At 42.3% G+C, this 24371-nt stretch overlaps 1 protein-coding gene across 2 annotated transcripts; it reads right to left on the reverse strand.

Annotated features, from left to right (window-relative positions):
* Positions 1 to 1842: 1842 nt before the first annotated feature.
* Positions 1843 to 24301, reverse strand: LOC124009849 (protein BCAP-like). Of its 2 annotated transcripts, XM_046322054.1 has the most exons (14): positions 24009 to 24300; positions 23267 to 23402; positions 13740 to 13869; positions 13465 to 13596; positions 13201 to 13275; positions 12726 to 12797; positions 12472 to 12588; positions 11935 to 12120; positions 11675 to 11784; positions 10932 to 11067; positions 5957 to 6057; positions 5497 to 5659; positions 2442 to 2567; positions 1843 to 2256 (listed from the first exon to the last, which is right to left on the reverse strand). In XM_046322054.1, the coding sequence occupies exons 2-14, from the start codon at positions 23398 to 23400 to the stop codon at positions 2077 to 2079; spliced, it is 1662 nt and encodes a 553-aa protein (XP_046178010.1). In that variant the 5' UTR covers positions 23401 to 23402; positions 24009 to 24300; the 3' UTR covers positions 1843 to 2076. The 2 variants fall into 2 exon arrangements, with proteins under 2 accessions (XP_046178010.1, XP_046178011.1); XM_046322055.1 differs by lacking the exon at positions 13201 to 13275 and having other exon boundaries at positions 24009 to 24301.
* Between the last annotated feature and the right edge of the window lie 70 nt (positions 24302 to 24371).

The raw sequence follows: 24371 nt of genomic DNA on the forward strand, positions 1-24371 counted from the left end.
CAGCTCAGTCAAAACTGTTCGCTGCTCTGGCTCCCCAATGGTGGAACAAACTCCCTCACGACGCCAGGACAGCGGAGTCAATCACCACCTTCCGGAGACACCTGAAACCCCACCTCTTTAAGGAATACCTAGGATAGGATAAAGTAATCCTTCTCACCCCCCTTAAAATATTTAGATGCACTATTGTAAAGTGGTTGTTCCACTGGATGTCATAAGGTGAATGCACCAATTTGTAAGTCGCTCTGGATAAGAGCGTCTGCTAAATGACTTAAATGTTAAATGACTTAAATGTCCAGTACACTGGGTATTCTGGACAACTAATCATTTGAGGTCAAACCTTCCCTTCTGTGAACGCTGTAACAGATGTTTGAAACGTCTAAATTACAGCCTCTTCAGTCTTTGGCTGTAATTTAGAGGCAAAGAAAACAGAATGAAGTCATCATCACGTTTTCACACTCTTTGGTCCAACTCATGGCAGCCAGCTAATATACCCTCACATAGAATGTATGGTTGTATGGTTATCTTATGGTCAGTGAAGGTGAAACACAGTACAACAGTAATTTGTGTTGATTAGGTCCAATGGAAACAACACTGTCCAGCTCTGGCTGTCACAGGGAGTAACAACTGTTCCTGGATGTCATCAGATGTGTCAAGACAAACTTATGTAAGAAAGCATTGTGAGAGATGCCAAGGTTCCTGTTGGTAGGCCAGGCTATGGAGTGTACCTTAGTTCGACTGGAGGCCTGTATACCCAAACAACCCAGTTTACATAAACACATCAACAGCGAAACACAAAGAGGCCAAGAGGGGAAGTAAGGAAGTATCAGTGGACATGTGGTTCACGTTGCTGCTCGTTTGTTGTGTTCCAACTTGAAATATACTTACTCCTGTCACTATATTTGACCTTATGTTACCTGATTAATAAATGTGTATGGTATGTCAATGAATGGAGAAGATTAACTTTTTATATGGAAAGTTACTGTGACAGAAAAGGGGAACAGCAAAGTATGTTGAGTAAGTTGAACAGAAGGTCCCTTGTAAACATCACGGAGAAGTGACCTGATGAAGGGGAACCGCTACCAGACCGCTTAACCGCGCAACATCTGGGCAGTTTGGAAAACAGATGGACAGTTCTGAGAAGTCACACACATCTCATCTTGACATACAGTATATATGCCTGTTTGATCACTGTACAAGTGTTTGCAGCTGAAGCATCCAGTGGGTTGAATAAACTTGGTTAGAGTTTTTTCTAGTTGTCTTTCTGAGTTCATCCTGTTTGTTCACAACCTATCAGTTGAATTGTTTTTGTCTTTTACATAACTGAGACTGTGTTAGCTCTGCGTTGGATATCTGGAGATCCTGTGATGAAACCAGGCCTGACAGCTAAAGCAACTGTACCTTGTTTTCAGATGTTGGCATTCAATCAGATTGCATAACATTTGGAGGGAAACAAAGTGTTGACTGACTACTCCTGAACAACACCCTGGAGACAGTGAGATCCCAAACAGGTCATAAAACTGGCTCTCCGAGGTTTGCATATCCTGCACAGCACCCCTGAGTGATATACAGGCTTAAGACTTACCTTCCTTAAATAAAGGGATAGTTCGAGATTTTGTCAATTAAGCAATTTTTTTTCTACTTACCAAGAGTCAGATGAACTCAAGGATACCATTTTTGTCTCCGCATGCAGTTTGAAGGATGTTAAAGGTTGTTTGTGATGCGATTGTTAACTAGCGGAAGTCTATGCCAAAATCTCGACCTATCCCTTTAAGACTTAAGAAAAACAATTTGGATCAGTACGCTGAGTAAAAACTCTGTCTGTGTACAATATCCATTATCAACTTTATTGAAATTCTATTTATAATGGAAAAAAGTAGTTACTGATCGATATATAAACAAACATGGACTTCTTCATCGAACATGAATCAACGTGCAAATTCATTTGTTTTCCAAAGCACGTACATTATTAAAAACATTCGTAAGTAAGGTTCATACATTGTAAGTAAGGCTCATTTGACTTCCACAACAACACAAGTTACACATAACACACCACAAACACACATATCTGAGTAATTATCATTTTAAAAAGTAGGATGATCCAAAGCTAGATGCTGCCGGTGGTAGTCCTTCATCAAACATGGTGGAGTAAGAGTTCTTGAGGAAGTCTACGTAGTTCTGAATGCTCTGCTTGTGGCTCTCTGATTGGTTCAGGCTGAGCTGCAGGTCCTTCAGACGCACCTCAAACTTCTTCTCAGCCTACATAAAGGAATCAATCCATTGAACAGAAAAATGTATGTATTTTTATTCTTTAAAATAAAAAATGGTCTGATTGGCTATGGCATCAAAAAGTACTGTGCTGTATTATCATTAGCTTTAAGGGATATGAGAAACATCCTATGGTATGCAGTAGGTGATCATAGGTGATCGTGTCTGATACTCACCAACTGATTGCTTTGTTTAATCTGTTTCAGCTCATTCTCTCTCCTGCTCTTCTCACCCTCCAGTTCCAGGATTTTAGTCTGAAAGGAACTTTCTCTGGAAACAGCTTTGTCTTTCACTTTGGACACCTTGGCATTAAAGAAAGAGAGATGATGAGATGTATCAAAAAGTCAACCTCGACCTCTTGATACAAACTCAACTCCTAAAAAACACTATCTTCAAATGGTTTCTGTGCCTTTACATTTCCTTCTGGGAACCAGACAAAAGTTTGGACACACCTACTCATTCAAGGGTTTTTCTTTGTTTTTATAGAATAATAGTGAAGACATCAAAACTATGAAATAACACATATGGAATCATGTAGTAACCAATTAAAACATATATATATTTAAGATTCTTCAAAGTAGCCACCATTTGCCTTGACGACACCGTTGGCATTCTCTCAACCAGCTTCATGAGGTAGTCACCTGGAATGCATTTCAATTAACAGGTGTGCTTTGTTCGTTTGTGGAATTTCTTTCCTTCTTTAATGCGTTTGAGCCAATCAGTTGGGTTGTGAAAAGGTAGGGTTGGTATACAAAAGATAGCCCTATTTGGCAAAGGACCAAGTCCACATTATGGCAAGAAAAGCTCAAATAAGCACAAATAATTGACAGTCCATCATTACTTTAAGACATGAAGGTCAGTCAATCCGGAACATTTCAAGAACTATGAAAGTTTATTCAAGTGCAGTTGCAAAAACCATCAAATCCTATGATTAAATTGCCACTCATGAGGACAGCCACAGAAAAGGAAGATCCAGAGTTACCTATACTGCAGAGGATAAGTTCATTAGTTACCAGCCTCAGAAATTGCAGCCCAAATAAATGCTTCACAGAGTTCAAGTAACAGACACATCTCAACATCAACTGTTCAGAGGAGACTGCGTGGATCAGGCCTTCATGGTCGAATTGCTGCAAAGAAACCACTTTGTCATAACGTTGACCTGGGGGGGTAGGTTTATGACAGTCATAAATACCTCTTCCCCCCTTTTTTCCTCTCTCTACCCTACTGAGGTTACATTTGCAAAACCCTTGGTTAAAATAGAGATTCTGGGAAAATCAGTAGGTGGGGGGAAATTAACTATATTCTGGTAATCCGAACAATTGAACATATGCGGTGGTACTTAATGAATATGATGTCAGTTCGGTTGTCATCTGAGACATTCTCATCAATTATAAGATGACATAAACTCTACAGTGGAAAGTCTACACATCAGAGTTATCGGATTCGCATGGAACTGTTCAATTTAAATGTTTGAATATGAAATTATTCGTGATGGGATGAAATGTGATTCTAGCTTCTAAAATGTGAGATTTGGGTCTTCATAAGATACGGCTCTGCTCAATCAGTGGCCCTCCACCGTGAAGGGACATGGGCTATAAAACTTTTCAAACACCCCCTCCACTCCCTTCCTATATAAGCCCTTGACGACAATATAACTTGCTGTTCCGATGATGTGAGGACGAAGGTCCTATGTCAGAATGGTTCAGATAATAACTACAGAACGAAGCCAACATCAGTGTGAACTTTGGTTGCGAATGGTATGAACTTTGAACTCTTATTCACTACAGAAGTGATACCTCCTAGCCGTTGAGTTAGCAACAGCAGATGCAAACGAGGGTTAGGAAGGAACAGACAGAGTGTCCCATCTACCACACAACGACGTTACAACAACGTATCCAATTGACCACCAGAGACATTCTTCAAGGGACAAAGGACTCAGTTGGGCAACACGGCCTTCCATCTACCACCAACCTACCGAAGCGCAGCTCAGAGTAAATATTTATTGCATTTTCCTTTTCCAAATGGGCGGTAATTTAGAATGCATAAGATACTGTATTTACGATAGCACAGCTTTTCCCCTTTGTTCCTCAGTCTTCCCGCTCCTTCACTAAACTCATTCCCTTTTCTTTTGTGTAACAAGCTGTCATATCTGTTCCACCCGCCAGGGACGTTTTCCTTTATGACGTCATTTGTAATCAAGTTATTATTTAATTCTGTGTATGTGTAATTCTGTGTGATTAGTTAGGTATTTAGTAAATAAATAATTAAACCCAATTTTGTATTGCTGATTCAAATTGTTAGCCAGGGTTCGTGCAGATAACCAATAATTTACAACTTTCAGATGAGACTGAATTAAGATGACGATTGATATTGACTGCTATTGATGTAAAATATTACTAGGTCTTTAAGAGTTTATTCGGAAGATAACAGCTCTATAAATATTATTTTGTGGTGCCCGACTCTCTAGTTAATTACATTTACATGATTAGCTCAATCAGGTGATATTAATTACGGAGAAATTATTTTAGAGAATAGCATATCACTTAATCCGGCATAACCAAAGACACGACAACTACTAATAATACTAAAGGACACCAATAAGAAGAAGAGACTTGCTTGGGCCAAGAACCACGAGCAATGGACATTAGATATGAGTCCAAATTTGACGTTTCTGGTTCCAACCGCCATGTCTTTGTGAGACGCAGAGCAGGAGAAGAGATGATCTCCCCATGTGTGGTTCCTACCATGAAGCATGAAGGAGGTGGTGTGATATTGCTTTGCTGGTGACACGGTCTGTGATTTATTTAGAATTCAAGGCACACTTAACCAGCATGGCTACCATCCCATCTGGTTTGCACTTAGTGGGACTATCATTTGTTTTCAACAGGACAATGACCCAACACACCTCCAGGGCTATTTGACCAAGAAGGATTGTGATGGAGTGCTGCATCAGATGACCTGGCCCCACAATCACCTGACCTCAACCCAATTGAGATGGTTGGGATGATTTGGACCATAGATTGAAGGAAAAGCAGCCAACAAATGCTCAGCATATGTGGGAACTAGGTGTGTCCAAACTATTGACTGGTACTATATACATATATATTTATTCTGAGCATTTACATTTGCTACTATACACATGCTAGGTTTGAGTAAAACCATATGCTGAGCATATGAGTATGAAATACTGTCCACACTCTATATAATCCAGCAGCTGCTAACATACAGTACCTGTTGCCTGATGTCGGCCAGAGCGGCCTCCAGTTCTCTGTTGAGAGCATGGCAGTCTGCTGAGCGCTGTTCTAGGTGCCTGCTGCTATAGTGTAAAGCGTCCTCCTGACCTGCCAGCCTACGGACCAGCCCCTGGTTCTCTCCTTGCAGCTCTTCCATCTGCCTTGAGGAATACACAACGATACTTGAAGGGCACCTATTTAGCTACATAAGGACTTCATAACACATTCATAACCTACACATAAAACAGTCATCAGCATTGTATACACATTTCAGAACATTTCAGAATTCACCCTGGACAGGCTTGAAACTTTTTAAAATGAAAAACAATACAATATTTCTTCAATGTCACTAATGTACTTTGACATGAGAAATATAGAAGAATCTCATTTGAAAATACCACTCGTAATAAAATGGGAGTATGTATGAATTACGTCTAATGAGTGAAAGATAAACTTACTTTTGAAGAGCATCCAATTTCTGCTGTAGCTGTGAGTTAGCCTCGTGGATAGACTCTTTCATTTCCAATGACGATCTCATCTTCTCCCCTTGGCTCTCCACCTGGATGGAGAATAATCATATTTTCAGAATTGGGGTTGGTCAAAAAATGTACTCTTTGACTGAATATCTTACATTCTGCATGCATTTTCAATTAGTATTGAACATGGGGACATGAATTGGGGTTCAAGCACATACAGTACAACAACACAAAGAGTTGTACAGATGCACTTAATTTGACTGCTTCTCACTGCAGGATAATAATCCTGCAGCAACAGGAAATGTGAATTATTATGGGGATTATAATGAATGGACATTTTTGTAGGGGTTGATCCATTTTTTGATTGCAGAAATCAAGTCAGAAATTTTAAAGTGGAAATTACAAACTTTAGAAGCCTTTTTAAACCTTGAATACACTAAAATGTAAATGTCCTGCTGCTCAGGAATATTCTCTGTGACAACCGAGTGAACAAATTAAGATAGTAGATCTGTACCATGCAATGACTGGAATTACATTGGTTTATCAACACAGCACCCTCAACACTGCACAAAGGTAACATGAGCAACATTCAAAGGCAAGGATTGATTGAACGGTGCTGAAACCGTAGTAGACACACATCTTAAATCAGTTTAAGGTGACCATCAAGGCTCTATATACAACTAACAGGGACACACAGGGTTGCGACCTTACTTTCTTCCCACTGCAATCCGAGCACATTCAGTTACAGACCTTAACACTAAGTCAAAGCAGAACCGGGTTGGGATACACCATTATAACCATTGTGATTATAACACAATAAAAGGAAACCACATATAGGGTTTGACTGCCATCTGGTGGTTGGCAGTGGTAAACGGCCACATTCTACATACTGTACTGTACTCCAACAGCACTTACTAGCCCATCTACAGGTTACCATAGTCTTACTGCTAAAATGCACACCTTGACCTGCAGTTGTCTAATGGCCTCTGCCTTGTCTGCACATGTCTTCTCTGAGCACTTCAGGTTGTCCTGGCACTCCGCAAGACTCTGCTCTGTGGCACTCAGTAACTCTGGGTACTCTTCCAGCTCCCTTACGCACCCCTCCAGTTCCAGTCTCACCTGGGGTCCATGGGGGGAGGGGCGCGCCGGCCAGCAGGGCAGGGGCGCAGAGAAATGTTAATTACTGATTGGCCACACCTCTCTAAGTAGCTCTCACTGACTGGACCACAACTGACAATACACGCATAGGAAGCTGGACACTCCCATTCACTACTGATGTGTATTTACACAGAGATAATCTTTTAAAGGCTTTCAGCAAACAAATATCAAAAACACAGGATGTCACACTCATTTTGATTTAATTGAATCAAATATGGTTCCTGTCAAACTATTTCAAGCAATTTGATTTTATTCTTACACATGTTGCATAGGCTATCTTTTTGCTTCAATTTTGAAGGATGAAAACCAATTTAAGACAAAGCTCTTTACATTGAATGTAGCCAACAGAAGACTATACCTTCTCCACTTCTGCCTCTCTTCCTTCTCTAATTTTCTCTGTTTCCCTCAGAACACTCTCCAACTTTATTCTCAGATCATCCACCTCCATTTGAAGCTCTGCTACCTGAGAGGTGTGCAATAACAGATCAATAAAAACAGACAACTTCTACCTTACCTATGAATCTCTCAATGCATTTTCATAGGATTAGTAAGTATTGAAACATGGATATGGGGATGTGGGATCCCTGCCTGACTCTGATCCTGTTCTGCTTGGTCTTTCCTCTCCTGTAAGATAGTGCTCTCCTCTTTCAGTGCTGCTTCAGATTGGACCAGCTGCAGTTCCAGCCCAGCGATGGACGCCTGGACCATACATAAACCAATATAATCTTGAACACGACAGGAACAAATCACGTAATAATAATATACAGTACCAGTTAAAAGTTAAGACACACCTACTCATTCAATGGTTTTTCTTAATTTTTTACTATTTTCTAAATTGTAGAATAATAGTGAAGACATAAAAACTATGAAATAACACATATGGAATCATGTAGTCACCAAAAAAGTGTTCAAAACTTCTTAGGGATCAAATCCCTTTAGCGGGATGGATTTGACAACATCCGGTGAAATGGCAGAGAGACAAATTTAAATTAATGTACTATAAATATTTAACTTTCATGAAATCACAAGTGTAATTCATAAAAATAAAGCTTAACTTCTTGTTAATCCAGCCACCATGTCAGATTTCAAAAAGGCTTTACGGCGAAAGCAAACCATGCGATTATCTGAGGACAGCACCCGGCATAAATATGCATGACAAACATTTCAACCAGGGAGGTGCGACACGAAAGTCAGAAATAACGATATAATTCATGCCTTACCTTTGAAGATCTTCTTCTGTTGGCATTCCAAAATGTCCCAGAAACACCACAAATGGTCCTTTTGCTCGATAAACTCCTTTATATCCCCAAAATGTCCATTTATTTGGCGCATTTGATTCAGAAAAACACCGGTTCCAACTCGCCCAACATGACTATAAATGATCTAATACATTACCTGTAAACTTGGTCCAAACATTTCAAACAACTTTCCTAATCCATCCTTAGGTATCCTAAAACGTAAATAATCAATACAATTTAAGACGGAATATACTGTGTTCAATAGCGGATAAAATCAAAGTGGAGCCGAGCTACAGGTTGCGCGCCCCAAACAAGAGTCCACTTGGCTTGACACTCATTTTGAATAGCCGTACTTCTTCATTTCTCAAAGGAAAAACATCAACCAATTTCTAAAGACTGTTGACATCTAGTGGAAGCCATAGGAACTGCAACCAGGTGCCTTATAAATCTAGTTCCCCATAGAAAATCAATAGAAAATACAGTGAACTCAAAAATGCTTTTTCCTGGATGGTTTGTCCTCAGGGTTTTGCCTGTCAAATTAAGTAAGTTTTGTTAAACTCACAGACATTATTTTAACAGTTTTAGAAACTTTAAAGTGTTTTCTATCCAAATCCATTATATGACTATCCTAGCTTCTGGACCTGAGTAGCAGGCAGTTTACTTTGGGCACGCTTTTCATCCGGACGTGAAAATACTGCCCCCTATCCCAAATAGGTTTTAAACAAATCAAATTCTTCAAAGTAGTCACCCTTTGGGGCGGCAGGTAGCCTAGTGGTTAGAGCGTTGGGCCAGTAACTGAAATGTGGCTGGATCAAATCCCAGAGCTGACAAGGTACAAATCTGTCGTTCCACCCCTGAACAAGGCAGTTAACCCACTGTTCCCCAGTAGGCCGTCATTGTAAATAAGAATTTGTTTTTAGCCTAGTTAAATAAAGGTTGTATTTAACAACATTTTTTTAATTGCCATGATGACAGCTTTGCACACTCTTGGCATTCTCTCAACCAGCTCAATGAGGAATGGATTTCCAACCGTCTTGAAGGAGTTCCCACATATGCCGAGCACTTGTTGGCTGCTTTTCCTTTCCTGCAGTCCAACTCATCCCAAACCATTTCAACTGGGTTGAGGTCGGGTGATTGTAGAGGTCAAGTTATCTGATGCAGCACTCCATCAATCTCCTTGGTCAAATATCCCTTACACAGCCTAGAAGTATGTTATGGGTCATTATCCTGTTGAAAAACAAATTATAGTCCCAAGCGCAAACCAAAATGGGAAGGCATATCGTTGCAGAATGCTGTGGTATCCATGCTGGATAAGTTTGCATTTAATTCTAAATAAATTACAGACAGTGTCACCAGTAAAGCACCTCCACACCATTACACCTCCTCCTCCGTGCTTCACGGTGGGAATCACAAATGCGGAGATCATCCGTTCACCTATTCCGCGTCTCACAAAGACTAGGCGGTTGGAACCAAAAATCTCAAATTTGGACTCATCAGACCAAAGGACAGATTTCCACCGGTCTAATGTCTATTGCTCCTGTTTTCCTTGCCCAAGCAAATCTCTTCTTATTATTGGTGTCCTTTAGTAGTGGTTTCCTTGCAGAAATTTGACCATGAAGGCCTGATTCACGCAGTCTCCTCTGAACATGCGATGTTGAGATGTGTCTGTTACTTGAACTCTGTGAAGCATTTATTCAGGCAGCAATCTGAGGTGCAGTTATTTCTAATGAACATATCCTCTGCAGCAGAGGTAACTCTGGGTCTTCCTTTCCTGTGGCTGTCATCATGAGAGCCATTTTCATCATAGCACTTGATGGTTTTTGCGACTGCACTTGAAGAAACTTTCAAAGTTCTTGACATGTCCAAATTGACTGACCTTCATGTCTTCAAGGGCTTATTTGAGCTTTTCTTGCCATAATATGCACTTGGTCTTTTACCAAATAGGGATTTTGTCTGTATACCATCCCTACCTTGTCACAACACAACTGGTTGGCTCAACGCATTAAGAAGGAAAGAAATTACAGAAATAAACTTTTAAAAAGGCACACCTGTTAATTTAAATGCATTCCAGGTGACTATCTTGTTGAGAGAATGCCAAGCGTGTGCAAAGCTGTCATCAAGGCAAAGGGTGGCTACTTTGAAGAATCTCAAATATAAACATTTATTTGTTTAACACTTTTTTGGTTAATACATGATTCCATATATGTTATTTCATCATTTTGATGCCTTCACTATTATTCTGCAATGCAGAAAATAGTAAAAAAATGATCTGGAATAAGGTGTGTCCAGACTTTTGACTGGTACTGTATATATATAATTATATCATCCTGAATTATGGTGGGAATGAATGACATGCTAGAATATACAGAGAAGGTATTCGAATTAGAAAGCAGTAGAGCTACAGTAAGTTTGTTATCTTAGATAGTTAGTTTACTTTAGATTATATAGGGGCTACTCTATGGCTCAAGGTAACATTTTGGTCAAACTAAATAAAAAAATAAATAATTGTTGGGTGGTGCACACACAACTTCAAGGTATATATTGGCGTTTTATTTTCCTACCTTGAGGGTTGCGTTCTCAAGGCCAATGTTTCTGTTTTCAGCGTTGAGTTTTTCCACTTTTAGCAATAAGACCTCATTTGCAGCAGCAAATTCATCCCTCTCTTTCTGCAGCTTCACAGTAATGTCTGATATTTGGCTGTAAATGAAACAACAATACAAATCTAAATAAAATACAATTTTATTGGTCATGTACACATATTTTGCAGATGTTATCGCAGGGGTAGTGAAATGCTGATGTTTCTAGCTCCAACAGTGCAGTAATACCTAACAATGTTTTATTTATTTAACTTGGCTAGTCAGTTAAGAAGCTTTATCTTGACACGGTCGCAGTTGTAAATGAGAAATTGTTCTCAACTAGCCTACCTGGTTGAATAAAGGTGAAATAAAAATAAATTAAAAATGAACAAATTCTTATTTTCATTGACGGCCTTGTTCAGAGACAGAACGACAGATTTTTACCTTGTCAGATCGGGGATTCGATCTTGCAACCTTTCGGTTACAAGTCCAACACTCTAAGCACTAGGCTACCTGCTGCCCCACAATACACACAAATCCCCAAAATAAAAATAAAGGAATTAAGAAATAAGCAATTGTCGCTTGCCCAAATACTTTCTGTGAGGAGAAGATCTGAAAAGTTAAAAAAATTCAAGAACATTATTTATTGCCTCAAGGACCTGGATTGACAATATACCAGACTTTGTGTCCATGACAAAAAATGAATGCTAAGGCTTGAAATGTCATACCCTTTTAGCAGTCCTATCTGTGCATCAAGCTGTATTCTCTCATCTGTCTTCTGCTCCTGTTGTCTCCTCCATGTGTCCCTCTCTGAATGAACCTCAGCCAGCTGAACATCCTACATGTCATAGAACATAACATAAAGCACCTTACTGGCAGTGGCAATGAACTCACCAAGAACGGGATACCCAAGTCGTGTAAAGTAGGGGACACCGTAGCTAAAGTAAAAACTGTGTTCTTATTGGTTCCCAACATTACCCATGCGTACTTTTTCCCTCAGCTTCGTGTAGCATTTATCCACAGCAGCTTCGAACCTCTGGGCCCTCTGTTTCTGGGCGCGGGTGGCCTTCTTCAGGACTCCTTTCTCCTGCGCTGCCTTCTCCGAAACACCAGAGATCTCCCCCCTCAGACCATCTATCTCCAGCTTCTGTGCCGTCAACTGCGTCTCCAAACCCTGGAAAAAAAAGTGAGGGAACACGCGCAGTGTTTAAGCTATAAACATATCTACACACTAATTCCTTGCCTTAAAGAAAAAAAGAAAAAAAGGATTTCACTTACAGACGACGTCCATCTTGGATGGGTCATAAATTAATATTGTCCACCATTCTTTGTGAAACAGAAAAGCATTTTTTTTGCTGACTTTCTTCCCAACCCTCCCAGACACACAGGCTGGAAGCTTCATATTCACTGGAAATGGTGTATTTTGCTCTGTGTCTTATTCTATAGATAGTAAGGACAAGCCATTCTAATGGGACAATAAAGTGATTGATATATTCATAGACTGATGCCTGAAAATGTGTGTTACCCGGAGCTTCACGGTGAGACCGTTGTTGTCGGCCTCCCTGCTGCGTAGCTGGCCCTGCAGGTGAGCACGTGTGGTCTCCACAGACTTGGTGGCATGGACCGCATTCTCTGTGTTCTCCTGTGGAGCATCAAAGCAGAAAGAGATGGTGTGAGGACAATGCCTTCATTTCATTTGTACCTTTGTCAATGTTTTACCATGTACAAATTGTGGTCATCGCTTGTGTATTTCATGTGAAATTAAAGGCCAATGCTAACCACTTCTTTCTTCCGCAAACCCATCAGTTCTTCAGCCATTTTTTCTTTATCATTCAAATCTCCTTTCAAATGCTGGTGGAAACAAAATAACAATAAAAAATATAATACAAATAAAAATATTTGATCTTTCTCACAGTACAATTTTCATTTCAAATGACAAATGTGTATAGTAAACAGTAGCAAATGCTTTCCTATTCAAAGTGTCTTACAAATTTAGTACACAAGTTTAGTATATGTGGCCCATGTGGGATTGAATCAAATCCCCAACTTTAATGTAGCTGGCATCATGTTTCAACCCACTGAGCCATACTGCACTGAATGACCCTATTATCTGCCAAGGGGAGCTTAACAAACTGGCAGACCTTATAACATCTTAAGCCTTGGCACCGCTATGTCAACATTTCAAAACGTTTCAATACAGGTCTGGAGTAATGTGTGAAGTTTTATTTTTTTCACCAAGGGAGAAGCAATTTACCAGATTATCACACTCAGCCTGTGTAAGCTTCTTTATTAAGAGTTTGATGTGTTTGTCTGTCTCCATTCGAGACGCCTAATACAGGAGACAAAAAGGGTAGTCAAATCATGTTAATTTAAGAAGACAATGTTGCAATAACCCATTACTTTAGTGCACAGGTTTAATGCATTCTACAAACTTGTCATAAGCATGACCCCCTTATAAGCTGCTAGCTGACAGTCCTTCAAAGTAGTAATCATTAGCCATCGGATTAGAACTGCCAACCTCTGCATCCTTCAGGTCTTGGAGTTGCTGTCGAACAGACTTGTTTATCCGTTTAAAAACCTCCAACTTCTCCAGCAGAAGGCCTCTCTGCCTTGACATCCACCGGTATTCAGAAGCAGAGTGTCTTGAGTCCTTTGTAACAGAAGGATTCATTCAATTCTGCTTTTGACACCTTTGACACCTTAAACATAGTAACCGAATGAATGATATGTTATGCCTCTCAAAATAAAGACAGGTGCACTGTCTGCACATCAACTGCAAAGGACTACACGTACTGCAAAATCGTCCTCCAGTGTCTCCTTGAATGACATGAGCTGTATGGCTGCAGAATTGGCCGCTGCTTCGGCATTCATCAATGTCTTCAACAGGGGACTTTTGTCCACGGTTGCACCATAGTCTCCATAACTACATATAAAGAAAAGACAGAGAGAGGGTTAGAAATCAGTTGGATCCACACTTAGAGCTGTGCCTGTGCAGTGTTTCTCACAAATCGTTTTATAATGTAGATGTATAGTGTATTTTTGTGATCCCCGACGCTCGGTCTGAACATTAACATGCATCACTTGCGGTATTTGGAAGCATAAGGACCTTATCTTTCATATCAGCTAGAAATAATTTTCAAATAACAATGTTAAATTAATACACAAATTGATAGGTTAGTGTTCCCACACGGCCATATCTCCATGTTACAGCGCTTGGAGAAAGTTGAGGATTGGTAGGATGGTCAGTTTTACAAGTGTATGTTTGGCAGCATGAGTGAAGGATGCTTTGTTGCGAAATAGGAAGCCAATTCTAGATTTAACTTTGGATTGGAGATGTTTGATATGGGTCTGGAAGGAGAGTTTACAGTCTAACCAGACACCTAAGTATTTGTAGTTGTCCACGTATTCTAAGTCAGAGCCGACCAGAGTAGTGATGTTGGACAGGCGGGTAGGTGCAGGTAGCGATCGGTTGAAGAGCATGCATTTAGTTTTACTTGTATTTAAGAGCAATTGGAGGCCACGAGTCTGCCGATGAGGATGTGGTGATTGACAGAGTCGAAAGCCTTGGCCAGATCAATGAATACGGCTGCACAGTAATGTTTCTTATCGATGGCGGTTAAGATATCGTTTAGGACCTTGAGCGTGGCTGAGGTGCACCCATGACCAGCTCTGAAACCAGATTGCATAGCAGAGAAGGTATGGTGAGATTCGAAATAGTCGGTAATCTGTTTGTTGACTTGGCTTTCGAAGACCTTAGAAAGGCATGGTAGGATAGATATAGGTCTGTAGCAGTTTGGGTCAAGAGTGTCCCCCCCTTTGAAGAGGGGGATGACCGCAGCTGCTTTCCAATCTTTGGGAATCTCAGACGACACGAAAGAGAGGTTGAACAGGCTAGTAATAGGGGTGGCAACAATTTTGGCAGATACTTTTTTAGAAAGAAAGGGTCCAGATTGTCTAGCCCGGCTGATTTGTAGGGGTCCAGATTTTGCAGCTCTTTCAGAACATCAGCTGACTGGATTTGGGAGAAGGAGAAATGGGGAAGGCTTGGGCGAGTTGCTGTTGGGGGTGCAGTGCTGTTGACCGGGGTAGGAGTAGCCAGGTGGAAAGCATGGCCAGCCGTAGAAAAATGCTTATTGAAATTCTCAATTATGGTGGATTTATCAGTGGTGACAGTGCTTCCTATCTTCAGTGCAGTGGGCAGCTGGGAGGAGATGTTCTTATTCTCCATGGACTTTACAGTATCCCAGAACTTTTTTGAGTTAGTGTTGCAGGAAGCAAATTTCTGCTTGAAAAAGCTAGCCTTGGCTTTTCTAACTGCCTGTGTATAATGGTTTCTAGCTTCCCTGAACAGCTGCATATCACGGGGGCTGTTCGATGCTAATGCAGAACGCCATAGGATGTTTTTGTGTTGGTTAAGGGCAGTCAGGTCTGGGGAGAACCAAGGGCTATATCTGTTCCTGGTTCTAAATTTATTGAATGGGGCATGTTTATTTAAGATGGTTAGGAAGGCAATTAAAAAAAATATCCAGGCATCCTCTACTGACGGGATGAGATCAATATCCTTCCAGGATACCCTGGCCAGGTCTATTAGAAAGGCCTGCTCGCTGAAGTGTTTCAGGGAGCGTTTTACAGTGATGAGTGGAGGTCGTATGACCGCTGACCCATTACGGATGCAGGCAATGAGGCAGTGATCGCTGAGATCTTGGTTGAAGGGTATCCATTTTGAAAAGGGTATCCATTTTGAAAAGAAGGTCGACGACATCCGATCCTCGTTTGCTAAGTCAAACGACACCGCTGGTTCTGCTCACACTGCCCTACCCTATGCTCTGACCTCTTTCTCCCCTCTCTCTCCAGATGAAATCTCGCGTCTTGTGACGGCCGGCCGCCCAACAACCTGCCCGCTTGACCCTATCCCCTCCTCTCTTCTCCAGACCATTTCCGGAGACCTTCTCCCTTACCTCACCTCGCTCATCAACTCATCCCTGACCGTTGGCTACGTCCCTTCCGTCTTCAAGAGCGAGAGTTGCACCCCTTCTGAAAAAACCTACACTCGATCCCTCCGATGTCAACAATTACAGACCAGTATCCCTTCTTTCTTTTCTCTCCAAAACTCTTGAACGTGCCGTCCTTGGCCAGCTCTCCCGCTATCTCTCTCTGAATGACCTTCTTGATCCAAATCAGTCAGGTTTCAAGACTAGTCATTCAACTGAGACTGCTCTCCTCTGTATCACGGAGGCGCTCCGCACTGCTAAAGCTAACTCTCTCTCCTCTGCTCTCATCCTTCTAGATCTATCGGCTGCCTTCGATACTGTGAACCATCAGATCCTCCTCTCCACCCTCTCCGAGTTGGGCATCTCCGGCGCGGCCCACGCTTGGATTGCGTCCTACCTGACAGGTCGCTCCTACCAGGTGGCGTGGCGAGAATCTGTCTCCTCACCACGCGCTCTCACCACTGGTGTCCCCAGGGCTCTGTTCTTGGCCCTCTCCTATTCTCGCTATACACCAAGTCACTTGGCTCTGTCATAACCTCACATGGTCTCTCTTATCATTGCTATGCAGACGACACACAATTAATCTTCTCCTTTCCCCCTTCTGATGACCAGGTGGCGAATCGCATCTCTGCATGTCTGGCAGACATATCAGTGTGGATGACGGATCACCACCTCAAGCTGAACCTCGGCAAGACGGAGCTGCTCTTCCTCCCGGGAAGGACTGCCCGTTCCATGATCTCGCCATCACGGTTGACAACTCCACTGTGTCCTCCTCCCAGAGCGCCAAGAACCTTGGTGTGATCCTGGACAACACCCTGTCGTTCTCAACTAACATCAAGGCGGTGGCCCGTTCCTGTAGGTTCATGCTCTACAACATCCGCAGAGTACGACCCTGCCTCACACAGGAAGCGGCGCAGGTCCTAATCCAGGCACTTGTCATCTCCCGTCTGGATTACTGCAACTCGCTGTTGGCTGGGCTCCCTGCCTGTGCCATTAAACCCTTCAACTCATCCAGAACGCCGCAGCCCGTCTGGTGTTCAACCTTCCCAAGTTCTCTCACGTCACCCCGCTCCTCCGTTCTCTCCACTGGCTTCCAGTTGAAGCTCGCATCCGCTACAAGACCATGGTGCTTGCCTACGGAGCTGTGAGGGGAACGGCACCTCAGTACCTCCAGGCTCTGATCAGGCCCTACACCCAAACAAGGGCACTGCGTTCATCCACCTCTGGCCTGCTCGCCTCCCTACCACTGAGGAAGTACAGCTCCCGCTCAGCCCAGTCAAAACTGTTCGCTGCCCTGGCCCCCCCAATGGTGGAACAAACTCCCTCATGACGCCAGGACAGCGGAGTCAATCACCACCTTCCGGAGACACCTGAAACCCCACCTCTTTAAGGAATACCTAGGATAGGTTAAGTAATCCCTCTCACCCCACCCCCCCTAAGTTTTAGATGCACTATTGTTAAGTGACTGTCCCACTGGATGTCATAAGGTGAATGCACCAATTTGTAAGTCGCTCTGGATAAGAGCGTCTGCTAAATGACTTAAATGTAATGTAAATGTAGAAAGCAGAGGTGTATTTAGAGGGGAAGTTGGTTATGATGATATCTATGAGGGTGCCCGTGTTTAAGGCTTTGGGAAGGTACCTGGTAGGTTCATTAATAATTTGTGTGAGATTGAGGGCATCAAGTTTAGATTGTAGGATGGCTGGGGTGTTAAGCATGTTCCAGTTTAGGTCACCTAGCAGCACGAGCTCTGAAGATAGATGGGGGGGCAATCAGTTCACATATGGTGTCCAGAGCACAGCTGGGGGCAGAGGGTGGTCTATAGCAGGCGGCAATGGTGAGAGACTTGTTTTTAGAGAGGTGGATTTTTAAAAGTAAAAGTTAAAATTGTTTGGGTACAGACCTGGATAGTAGGACAGAACTCTGCAGGCTATCTTTGCAGTAGATTGCAACACCGCCCCCTTTGGCAGTTCTATCTTGTCTGAAAATGTTGTCGTTTGGAATTAAAATTTCAGAATTTTTGGTGGACTTCCTAAGCCAGGATTCAGACACAGCTAGAACATCCGGATTGGCAGAGTGTGCTAAAGCAGTGAATAGAACAAACTTAGGGAGGAGGCTTCTAATGTTAACATGCATGAAACCAAGGCAATTACGGTTACAGAAGTCGTCAAAAGAGAGCGCCTGGGGAATAGGAGTGGAGCTAGGCACTGCAGGGCCTGGATTCACCTCTACATCGCCAGAGGAACATAGGAGGAGTAGAATAAGGGTGCGGCTAAAAGCAATAAGAATTGGTCGTCTAGAACGTCTGGAACAGAGAGTAAAAGGAGGTTTCTGGGGGCGATAAAATAGCATCAAGGTATAATGTACAGACAAAGGTATGGTAGGATGTGAATATAGTGGAGGTAAACCTAGGTATTGAGTGATGAAGAGAGAGATATTGTCTCTAGAAACATCATTGAAACCAGGAGATGTCATTGCATGTGTGGGTGGTGGAACTAATAGGTTGGATAAGGTATAGTGAGCAGGACTAGAGGCTCTACAGTGAAATAAGCCAATAAACACTAACCAGAACAGAAATGGACAAGACATATTGACATTAAGGAGAGGCATGCTTAGTCGAGTGATCAAAAGGGTCCAGTGAGTGGAGAGGTTGGTTGGGGGTCACGGCGATTTAGACAGCTAGCCAGGCCATCGGTAGCAAGCTAACATAGGATGGAGGTCTGTTATTAGCCACCTCTTACGTTCCGTCAGTAGATTAGTGGGGTTCCGTGTGGTAGAGGGGATTAATCCAAATCACACAATAACAACAAAAATAAAAACAATAGATATAGTTATAGAGGCCCAAGAAGAAAACATAATAATAATAAAAATAAATAAATTGTCCGATTGTATATTCAGATAGCAGCTGGTAAGACAGCTAACGGTTAGCAGGCCGCAGATGGGCGTTCAGGTAACGTAGCGACGGAGGAGCAGATATCCTTCGGGTAGATAACGTCGGCAGTCCAGTTGTGAAGGCCCGGTGGGGCTCCGCGTAGGCAGTAAAACGGGTCCGGATAGGTGACTGCAGCCCAGGAGTGATTGATGGAACTCAGGAGGGATTGACGGAGCTGGCTAGCTCCGGAATAATTGATGTTTGCTCCGGAATCGACGAAAGCCGATAGTCACACGGATAGCAGCTAGCTAGCTGTGAGATCCAGGTATGAATGTCCAGAGAGCAGTTGAAATCTAGGGACATGGAGAGAAAAATTGGTCCGGTATGTTCCATTCCGAGCTGCGCCGTACAAAACTGGCGATAGATTTTCGAGCTAAAGGATAGCTGATGACCACAAACCGTGGTTAGCTGAATACTAACGATTTGCCAGTAAAGAAGCTAACTAGCTTCTGAACTAGCTTCTGGATTAGCTTCTGGGCTAGCTTCTGGCTAGCTCCTGGCTAGCTTCTGGCTAGTTTCTGGCTAGCTTCTTGGAGGATTACAGATTTGAGGTAAATAATACTTGGTGAGGCGAGTTGCAGGAGTGTTTTGAAGATGAGTTGATGGAAAATAAAAATAAAATGTATGTGAAAAAATGTTGTAAATATATATATATATATATATATATATATATATATATATATATATATATATATATATATATACGGGACACGACAAGACGAGGACAAAAGACGTCTGAACTGCTATGCCATCTTGGAAAAAACCAACGCCTTTCTTGATGATGAATATGTTTTTATATGTTTTGAAAGCCGTATCGCAAGCAATGATTATTGACGTTTCTAAATGTTAAAACACAGCATCAGGATGGAAGGAATGGCACCCGAGAGGATGGCTGCCGTTTTACAGGCTCCTAACCAACTGTGTTATTTTGTTAGTTTTTTGTTAGTTGATCGAGATTATTCTACCAACGGGACATTAAAAACTGTAATATCTTATGTTTCACAGAGTCATGGCTAAAAGACGACACGGATAATATAGAGCTGGCAGGATATTCCATGCACCGGCAGAACAGAGAAGCTACATCTGGTAAGACAAGCGGTGGGGGTAGGGTTGCCAACTGTCCCGTATTAGTCAGGATGTCTCTTATATTTGGCTAATTTGGTTTGTCCCATACGGGACCTCCCTTGTCCCGTAAATTCATCCAATCACAGTAAAGCGTAAACTCGACAATTCCTGCAAGTAATTTCTGTTATTGTTCGGTCAGTTTGGCATATCAAGAATATATGGATAAACCTGCAAAAAAGAAAAGACTGTGCAGCTACAACAAACAATGTGAAGCAAAGAAGACGTGGGTTAAGCCCGTCAGTGGTGACTAGACGAAAGCGTTCTGCACTTTATGCGTCGGGAATTCTCAATTGGCCATGGAGGGGAGATTGACCTAACTCAGCATGCATCCACAGAAATGCACAAGGCCACGCTAGCTAAAGGTGCTAGCAATATCGGTGCATTCTTCGTGGCGTCTACTGCGGAAACTGACCAAATTGGAAAACACCTCTCCGTTTACCAGTTATTGAGCAGTGCCAACAATCGCATTCTGAAAGCTAATTGCCCAGCTTACATAGCTCATAATGCCTGCAAGCACGCCTGTGATCAGCTATCAGTGGCTATTGAGACAATTGTTTTACAGATCTACAGCCACTTATCAGTATCTGCTTCCTGAAGAGAGGAACTGCGTGCATTTTTTGCCTTTGTTGACATTTCAGTGGCGTGAAATTCTGTGACATGTTTGCACACGATAGCTCTCTCTTCATCCAGCTGTCGATAGTCTCCTGCGAAGCTGGCCAGCTCTTACATCAAACTTCAAGTCCCTTGGCGAGACCTGTCCTGTGGCACTGAAGAGTATTTTTGAGTCTGAAGACTCAACGTGGGTGTCTTTTTGACCAACTCGTAAAAAAGCTGGAGGAAACATCGCTCTGCATCACAGATGTTTACGAGGAAGTCCAAAAGTTCAAAATGAAGATGCTTCAGCTGAAACAGGACAGTTTTTTGGATACCAGACCAAGCAGCTGATGGACAAACAATTGTAAGCACAAAGGTCCAAGCAGCAACATGACTGTGAAGTTCTATGACACTGTCACTACATACATTGACAAGTGGTTTGATTCCTCACCAGAACATTGTAATGGTGAAACTGATCAGCCTCTATGAGGAGATCTCCTTCACTGACCTGGAGCAGGTGGTGGTGGCCCTCAAAATGACAGAGACAGTCAGTATGGACCAACTCTATGAGGAGCTCTCTTTCACTGACCTGGAGCAGGTGGTGGTGGCCCTCAAAATGACAGAGACAGTCAGTATGGACCAACTCTATGAAGAGTGTTGTGCTAGCTGGGAGGAAATACAGAAAGCCAGACAAGGATACCACAAAATCCGCCAGTGAGAAGTCGGTGGCAGTTTTCCAAAAACCTCAGGAAAGCCAACTTAATCAACACGTTCAGGATTGTCTCATTTGTCCTAAGTGTGCCAGACTCAAATGTCTTTGAAGAGAGGATTCTGTCTGATGACCATTAAATGGTCAGACTCAAGAAACAGATGTAGCACAGAGGCTCTGTGACAGAGCTGATCAAAAATGAACTTGAAATATCTGTGAACTGTGACTTGTCATGTAATGACTTCTCTCTGGCTAGGAGAAAGGACTGCTTGAATCAGTCAAAAGCAGCAAAAAATATGTAGACTTGGTGAGTGACTCATGCCCCTCTTTTCCTCTTTTGCATTTGAAAAGTTGTTTTTTGGCTGTAAAGGTCCAAATTGTGATTTCTTTGATCATTTATTTTGAGGTTTATTCACATAAGTTTATATAATGATACAGTTTTAGTAAAGCTATAGACTAAATTGTATATAGTGTTACGACCCTGCGTTTATAAGCATGGATATCGACTGCTGCTCGAGCATGCATTTGCGGCACAGTCGATAGCGCGCTGGACTTTGGGCGAGAAGGTCGAGGGTTCGAGACCTGCTCCCTGCTGTTTCGTTACACTGGTGTCAGAAGTGATCGGACCTTGCATACACGACAGTGTGTGTGCTTGGCCGGTGAGCGTGTGCCTATAAGGCGTAGAGTCGCAAGATAGAGCAAGGACGCGCTCTTTGAAAGGAGGGAGTAGTGTAACGACCCTGGCTTTATAAGCGCGAATATCGACTCTGCCACTCAAGCATGCATTTGCAGCACAGTCGATAGCGCACTGGACTTCGGGCTAGAAGGTTGAGGGTTCGAGACCTGCTCCCTGCTGTTTCATTACCATACAAATGTTTTGCCTTTCCAATTGAATAAGAATATACGCTGTTCACACAACACCATACCCACACCACCATGCACTGGCATGCAACCTTTTGTCCCTTATTTGGGAGTGAGAAAGTTGGCAACCCTAGGTGGGGGTGTGAGTATTTGTCAATAACAGCTGGTGCGTGATGTCTAATATTAAAGAAGTCTCGAGGTATTGCTCGCCTGTGGTAGAGTACCTCATGATAAGCTGTAGACCACACTACCTACCAAGAGAGTTCTCATCTATATTATTTGAAGCCGTCTATTTACCACCACAAACCGATGCTGACACTAAGACAGCACTCAACCAACTCTATAAGGCCATAAGCAAACAAGAAAATTATCATCCAGAAGTGGCGCTTCTAGCGGCCGGGGACCTTAATGCAGGCAAACTTAAATCCGTTTTACCAAATTTCCACCAGCATGTCACGTGTGCAACCAGAGGAAAAATAACTCTAGACCATCTTTACTCCACACACAGAGACGCATACAAAGCTCTCCGCCGCCCTCCATTTGGCAAACCTGACCATAATTATATCTTCCTGATTGCTGCTAACAAGCAAAAACTGAAGCAGGAAGCACCAGTGTCTCGGTCAATAAAAAAAAGTGTTCAGATGACGCGGATGCTACGCTACAGGACTGTTTTGCTAGCACAGACTGAAATATGTTCCGGGATTCATCCAATGGCATTGAGGAGCATACCACCTCAGTCACCGGCTTCATCAATAAGTATATCAACGACGCCGTCCCGACAGTGACCATACGTACATATCCCAACAAGAAGCCACGGATTACAGGCAAAATCCGCATAGAGCTAAAGGCTAGAACTACTGCTTTCAAGGAGCGGGACACGAATCCGGACGCTTAAAAGAAATCCCGCTAGGCCCTCAGATGAACCATCAAACGAGCAAAGCGTCAATACAGGATTAAGCATGTGACAAATAAAGTTTGATTTGAAGTTCAGATAAGGCAGCGGTAGGCGAAGACAATGGCTGAGAACTGTAGGAAGAAGGCAGAATGACGCCTAGAGATTTCGAGAGCTAACTATCCCCTAAACAAAACTGTGGCCCATAGATCTCACTAGTTGCTCTCCATCTCAGGGGTTTTAGTGTAGACGCTGCTGCGTATCCTGCTCCCTCTCCCAGGCTCTGAGAAGCCATCTACATCCTCGTCTAAAGAGTCCTGGAAGGGTTCCTCAGGAGACATGGCTCTCATTTCTGCAGGGGGTGAAAGAGGACTATAGGTGTTAGTCTTACAGTTTTCCCATAATCACATTTCCATTTTCTAATAAAAGACACTAGACAACTGTAATTAACAAGGAGATTATGAAAATGATTGATGAACTGACAAAATATGATATGAGAAGATATACACAGACAATACCAGACATGTGTGCAATGTATTGCAAGTATAGCTAGAATTGTAACTTACTGGTGTCATACATGGAAATTGTCCAAGGCAACATTTACCTGTTCTACTTCTCAATCAATTATTATCTCCTCTACAAACGACCCTGTACTGTCACTGATTATTAGGCTACAACCAGTGCTTGTTCTTTCCACCATTAGCTATTAGCTGAGATGATCCATTTTGCCCTTCAGAGCCAAGGAATAGTAGTTAGCTAGCTACACAAGCTTTGGTATCTGGATACAGTATCTGGATACAGTATGCTAGCTGAGTTAGCTAGCAAAGGCCAGTTAGTTAGAATTACTAAGATGAAACGCAAAATCAAACCGAGTTTGCATTAGGTAAGAAACATCTATAACCAAGACGTATCTAGCTAAATTGGCAAGGTGAGATTTCATATTAAATATATTTTTTACCTTCATTCACTTTCGTGCCTCTTGTCTTGTGCTACTGTAATGTAAGATGCTTGACGTTCGTTGCATCCATTGGTTGATTTGAGTCCCGCCTTTTTACTCGCAATAAGTGATTGGCTGAGGCATTGGGCGTAAAGACGTAAGGTAAACAAACCCTACTAGAGCGTGGTTATTAGCTAAATTAACCAAACAATGGTTGTTCGGGGTTTAACCCATCCACTTGCAATTTCTATATGAAATAAGTATTATGTCATAAACAAAATATTTTGAGTAAAACCGAAGTGAAAAAAAATCAACAGCAAAGTAATTCAACTGGAACAACAAAGTAATGAACATGTGTAAATGAAACTGCACCGGATTCAAAAG

Source organism: Oncorhynchus gorbuscha, linkage group LG22, assembly GCF_021184085.1.
Source record: "Oncorhynchus gorbuscha isolate QuinsamMale2020 ecotype Even-year linkage group LG22, OgorEven_v1.0, whole genome shotgun sequence".
Taxonomy (NCBI): Eukaryota; Metazoa; Chordata; class Actinopteri; order Salmoniformes; family Salmonidae; genus Oncorhynchus; species Oncorhynchus gorbuscha.

Coding starts and splice junctions, on each gene's coding strand:
- LOC124009849 (XM_046322054.1), bottom strand. CDS start 23,400: ATGAGAGCCATGTCTCCTGAGGAACCCTTCCAGGACTCTTTAGACGAG. Junction 12,121..12,471: donor GTCTCACCGTGAAGCTCCGG/GTAACACACATT, acceptor TTTTTTTTCCAG/GGTTTGGAGACGCAGTTGAC. Junction 2,257..2,441: donor TTAAACAAAGCAATCAGTTG/GTGAGTATCAGA, acceptor TCCTTTATGTAG/GCTGAGAAGAAGTTTGAGGT.